The sequence below is a fragment of the Clytia hemisphaerica genome, unplaced genomic scaffold (genome assembly GCF_902728285.1).
Source record: "Clytia hemisphaerica strain Z4C2 unplaced genomic scaffold, Clytia hemisphaerica genome assembly, whole genome shotgun sequence".
NCBI classification, from domain to species: Eukaryota; Metazoa; Cnidaria; class Hydrozoa; order Leptothecata; family Clytiidae; genus Clytia; species Clytia hemisphaerica.
Window position 1 is genome coordinate 1,423,025 of NW_027103359.1, and position 6,388 is coordinate 1,429,412.

The 6,388-nt window shown below is 35.4% G+C and overlaps 1 protein-coding gene across 1 annotated transcript; it reads right to left on the minus strand.

Annotated features, from left to right (window-relative positions):
* Positions 1-87: 87 nt before the first annotated feature.
* Positions 88-5,265, minus strand: LOC136822501 (uncharacterized). The gene is made up of 5 exons (XM_067078771.1): positions 5,124-5,265; positions 4,653-4,785; positions 2,778-3,754; positions 2,276-2,392; positions 88-1,633 (listed from the first exon to the last, which is right to left on the minus strand). Exons 1-5 carry the CDS (start codon positions 5,157-5,159, stop codon positions 1,544-1,546), a joined length of 1,353 nt encoding a protein of 450 aa, XP_066934872.1. The 5' UTR covers positions 5,160-5,265; the 3' UTR covers positions 88-1,543.
* Between the last annotated feature and the right edge of the window lie 1,123 nt (positions 5,266-6,388).

Consider the following 6,388-nt stretch of genomic DNA (forward strand, 5'->3'; position numbering starts at 1 on the left):
GATGGTTCACTGTATCTCTTTTCTTCATGTTTTGTTGGCACTAGGATGTAAGTACCCACTTAGATAAAAACATTGAACCAATGAAAATTTCTAATTTAGCTTATATTTATATTGATAAAAAACTTTTCTGCTTAATAAGAAAGAAAGGTTACACATTTACAAGACTTTTAAATAAATTTTAAAATTATGAAGAAAAAAAATGAATAAAACCATAAAGATAATTTCAAAAAAGAGAAAACAGAATTGACTAACTCAACAAAAAAGGTTTCATATAAAGATTAAACGCAATCAGAATATTGTAGAGGGCTGATGCAATTTTGGTATGGTAAAATATTACATAAAATGTAAGGGAAGCCTCCTTATTTCAAGGCAGGAAAGGTTTTAACATGTTATCTAACTTTTTAAAAAATATTCCTAAATAAATTATCTAGTTATAAAGTTGAAAGGACAAGATTTAGATTTTGATGATATAAAAAAGATTTTTACGAATAATAAAAGAATTTCTTTCCATAATATTTTTAATATAATTTATACATTTTTCTAATATTACAATTTTTTAGCATTATTATTATCAAAAGAATTTGGAATCCTGGAATCTCGTGGACTGAATAGCAGTGAAAATTCAAAGTACGCTTTAAAAATGCATAACTTAAAATCAGCAAAATATCAGTCATTTTAAAATATTTAAATATTTAAGACTAAGAGCCTGTGAACTATCCAACTATGCATTTAAGTGTCGGGGGAGGGATAGTGTCGTCATCAGCATTTAATTAGGGCCCAAGAAAATGGGATATCTACAGGCCAAACTGTCATGTTAAGCAATAAATAGTTTTTTAAACAAAAAATTAAAGTAAACAAAAAAAAGTTAAAATTAAAAATTATCAAAATTATACGATAAACACAAGGTATTATCGGTGCAAATATGATTTTGACGGTTATTTGGTGAAATCATGACATGATTACCATATTAATTATAAAATAAAAGTTATCAATAAAAAAATTGTGCAGAAAAGATATTATTTAAAGTTTAAAAATTAATGTGTAAAACAAGAACTAACCTAAAATAATAAATTTAAAAAAATGATTGCTTCCATTTTTTTCGAATTTAGTTTCTTTAAAATAACCCTGTTTCAGTGCAAAGCGTCTGTCACTGATACAGGGGTGTTTTAAAAGTGCCAAATTGATCAAAATTTGATTTACTTAAATATTGAAGCTTCAGATAAAAAATACATTGTTGTGACCATCTCAGCTGGTCGAGTGGTACTGTAATCCACATTTTCACCATACGAAAGTGTTATCAATCTCAAACTTCCTCAGTTTCACTTCCTCATAAGTATTATACAGAAAGAGGAAATTTTTTTCTGAGAGGACTTTGAGATTCTGAAAAACCATCAACACTTTCCAATGCAGTATCTCCATAGGAAGGAAATCAGTCGATTCTTCTTACCCATATCTATTAAAGCTCCAGCGCCTCATCTATCATCACCAAGAAAACACAACAATTTCTGTATCTATTATCATCTAAGGATTGATATTGATATCTTTATGCAATCTTCCCAGAACTTGTAATACCATTTAAGTCTTTGATTAAACCTTCTAAACCAGCCATCTCTTTTTCTAAATCTGGTAAAGCCTGGAATGGAAAAAAAAGTAGAACATAATAAGTTCACATTGTATGGTATGATTTTGCCTGAAAAATGTTAGTATCTGTATCAAGTCTTTTTGAAATGAAGAGCGATAATTGAGAGCGAAAAGATTGAACTTGAAAGGAATTAAAATAATCAATACTTGTTATGTAAATTTTAACAAAAATTAGGATCACTTCATTCCCAAAATGCCCCTTAAAATTTGGTTTCAATAATTATTGAATTGAAACAAAAAACTTATGTTAATACTTCAGATGGTGATAAAAGCATCAAATTTGGCACAGATGATCCTTAGAGGGTCTAAACCAAATTTTGCCACCTGGTCACCTGCCACATGACGTCATCAGGTGGCTGGGCAAAAATTTATTTTTTTGAAAATATTCAAAATCTGATGGTTCCAGCGGAAAGAGCATGAAATGCTGATGAAAATCGAGGTATAAAACATGCCTTGAAAATCTCCCAATCAAATGAATGTTGAAAGTGTTCTTATGATGACGTCACCTGATGACGTCATCTGGCCAGGTGGCAAAATTTGGTGTTTAAAATTAAGTTTTAGACCCTCTAAGGATCTGATGAAATAATGAAAAGTTTTACATAAAATCATTGCCAAAAGCAAAAGCTGTACTTACAGGTTGACTAGTAGCAGATCTCACTTCTCCACCACCGTACGAGTACGAAGAAGACGACATGACGTTTTGTGTGCTACTGTAACTTCGACTACTGGATGTATTGTAGTTTCCCGAATACTAAAGAAAAATTGGATTTGGGATATCAAATAACAAAGAAATACAGATGATTCTCGCTAATTCGAATCCGAAAGGGGAATCTCACTTGTTTGAATTATGAGAGAGATTCGAATTGTAGAAAGTATTTTAAGAAGGTTTCTCCTTGAAGGGGACTAGGAATAAGTTCGAATTATAGAAAGATTCGAATGATACAAGTTTTAATAAGCGAAAGATTTACTGTAACTATAAATTCACAGTAACAACATACAACAACAAAATTAGGCGAGTTAAAAAAGCGGGCATAAATAAGTTTAGTTCAAAAAAGTCGTGAATTACCAATCTTAGTTTTACTACACCTAGCTCTATGAAATTTATTAAAGAGCTTTGATTGTTATACATAACATACCTGTACGTGTGCCGATGATCCAGACGTGTTCGAAACTTGTTGACGTGGCATCGTTGCGTATCCGGAAGATGCTCTTGAATATTGTTCGTAATGCATTTGATTATTTCCGCCACCGATTGTACCGTCAGTAAAATCGGCGTCGTCGTAATCATTGTGAGACTTTGAGTGCGATCGTGGGATAGTTCCTGATCCGTTGTAATTACTATAGGAGAAGGCGTAAACGTCGGAACCTTCATCGTACCCGGTTACGGCTTGTTGGTCACCTGATTGTGACATATTTAAGGCAACTTGACCAGAACCGACAGCTTGTCCGTGTTGTCGAGGCGTCGTTAGTGACACGTTAGATTGACCGCCGATTGAGCCGTTTCTAGCGTGTCCTCCTTGATAGCCAATTTGGTGTGATTCGGTGTATTGTTCATTTCTGTTCTGTTGGGCATCAAACCCTGAACTGGTACTGAATGTCCTAGAGTTGATGCTATTGAATGATGTGTCTCGATGATCCAAAGAGGTATTCATATTGTATAATTGATTAGTCACGTTCAGTTGGGTCATCGAGCCTTGGCGTGAAGCGGGGCGCGAACCAGGGCGTGAGGGTGGTCTTGAATTAGCACGTGATCCTGCTTTCGAATTTTGTCGCGAGTATGTAGAGGTTGTACTGGCTGTACCACCGACAACGACACCACTGTTATTGACACCGCCGGTTAAATTAGCTCCTTCAAATTCTACCGAGGATTCCAGTAGACCAAGTCCTTGCAATGCTTCGAACGCGGCATGTTGTTCTGCTTCGATACGTGACGTAAAATGACTTGAACTTTGGAAAAACAAACCACCGAATTTCAGTTTGGCAGAATATCCTTGTGAGCCTTGGTTGGTAATATATTGTGGTGGTGGGAGCTTGTATTTTTGACAGAAGTCGTGGAGACTGCTCTTGAAGGAGACGAAACTGACGTCTGATGGTCCAGGAACCGTGAAACATGCTAGTGAGCAAAACAGAAAGATAGTTTGAGAAGGAAAGAACTAAAAGCTACATAATTAGTAGTTGGATCCGGATATTAGGTTTACAATTTTGGTTCAACTTCTTAGAGAACCGCGACCTTTTGAGGGAAAGATTCTTCGAATTTTGTGTTCTTGTGACCCTTTCAGAGATAGCCCGGTAGCATAACAATTTTTGGGAGATATGAAAAAATACCCAGAGCCTCTTTTACCTGGACGCTGGAGGAAATAATGCGAATGTCGGCAGGAGCGGGAATAAAATTACAGGTTGTATTGAGCCTGAGTATATGGTATTCCATTTCAAGAAACAGCAAAATTATAGAGGGGGTCGTCGAAAGAGGAGTCATAAAATGTAATACATTAAAGTTTACTCCATGCAGATGAGAAAATGGAGTAGGAGACAGTCTCTAATAGGCGACAAACAGTGATCTGACATATTGATTTGTTATTTGACGCTTTTAGAAAAACAAACATCTCTGTGTATGACATAAACGTTATTTGATTAATTTTCTTGTTTTCATGACGATTCTCGATCATCTCTATATACATGCAATATTTTGGCAACCCTGATAAACCACGTGTTGGAGAATCTCTAAAGCAAAGGACCTGTTCATTCCTGTGTCCATCCATACCTAGCTCCCTTGAACCCTATTACTCTATACCTTCACAGTAACTTGTCCAAAAAATGTCTACTTATCCAAAAATGCCCAAAAAAGTGTGGTTTTGATAAATCTCCTTCTCCTTCCAATTAAGCCAGCCTGGCAACACATTTTTGTTTCAACGTTCGTAACATTTAGCGAAGAAGGCCGGGCACGGCAACAACATTTTTAATTTTGCTGGAAATGTGGAAAAATGCAACATTACTAAAAAATGTTCACTAACCTTCAGGGTAATAACCAGATTGTGAATCCATCATACAAAGACCTTGCAATGCAATGCAAGCCACTTTTTGTTCTGCTTCTGCACTCTTGGCAATTCGACTTGACATGTTAAACGTGTGGCTACCAACTTGCACCTGTTGATGTAAGATATAGTAATAAAATTGTATTCTGAGAGTAACCGCAACTGATCATGTTTTAATTTACTGGTGCGGCCTTTGTTGTCAAATGAATGTTAAAACAACGCATATGAGTACTTCCAGTCTAGTCCCTCCCGGACCTTTGCCAGCGAAAAGACACATAGTCAGAGCTATGCAAGAATGTAGAGTAATAATTGTGTCTAAAAATAGTAAAGCGAATTGAGATGATTTGATGAAACCAGCTGGAATAAAATGTTGCTTTAACGTTCACTTGGATATTATGGATGTTAGATGGGTGTCAGATGGACGTTATTACGACGTTGATTAGTACTTACAGATGAAGAGAATCCTGAGTCATGTGAAGTGGTCATGAACCTTGGTGGTAATATGTTGCATTGTTGACAGAAATCGTGGAGACTGCATTTGTAAGAGATGAATGATGCGTCACCGGCACTTGGTACTGAGATGTTCACTGAAAAGTAGACGAAAGAAGATTTATGTTTAATGAAATGTCAATGATGTTCAATGATAACAAAGCTTTATACTAGTTGGAGTAAAGAGAACGACTTAAGTTAATTTCATACTCAAAGTTTCATGCCATACAGGATGGCAATCTTGAAAGAAGATTTTTGAGGCTATGGTTCCATATTTCCTTACCGTAGCCAACTGCCTTAGGTGGGAAAGTAATCTCTACTATCAATTAAAAAGAACTAATTATTTTGAAACTGCAAATTCTGTTGAGAATGGGTTTTTACGACGACTTTTTTATGGCGTTGAGTTCCTTTTATCAATTTTCTCACGACGATGCTTTAGACCTGTCGAATTTAAAAAAAGTGTTAGCTCAAAGCATTATTATATTAACGTACATTTTTTTACCAACAAGGAAGATATTTCTATGTATGAAAATGCAATTAGTTCCAATCCAAGACTTTTATTATAGACATCATTTTAATGAGAATTTTTTGGTAAAGATACCCGCAATTTTGGTTTTTAAATCACTTGTGAAAACAGGAGAGAAAATTATCATTACACCAAATTAAAGTTCAATTAAGATTTCTTGCTTTCTGAGTTCCTTAATCACTGAAAACCAGCGGTCGACCAGATAAATATTCAAGCGAGACTGTAGTCGCCAAAACTAATTTAATTTTCTTCGAAACGATAGAAACTAAACAACAATTGCAACTTTTTTGGCAAACGGTAAGCACGTTATCAATGTTGGGTTGGTAACTTTAGGCGTAAATAGATAATCTAGTGGCAACGTTTTGACCTATTGCCCACCTTTAGCATTTTAATTTCATGTTATATGCAGACAGAGAGGCGAACATTGGCCGCATTCAAATACTCTGTACCAGAGTGTATCTCACGTTTATCGCTTCGTAGTACACTCTGTGCGCATTGTCTGCTTGATAAAAAAAATCCCGTACGGAGACCTCTGTGAAGTATGATTTATAAATAGCAACACTTCTTTCATCGTCTCCCCTCTCTCACCAACACTCCATCGCAGCGATCGGTTTGAAAAATCTCAAATGAGAAAAGACAATGGCAACAGACATTCTACGGCAATGAATTTTGAAATTAGCTGTAGTTACTGGGTCTGTGT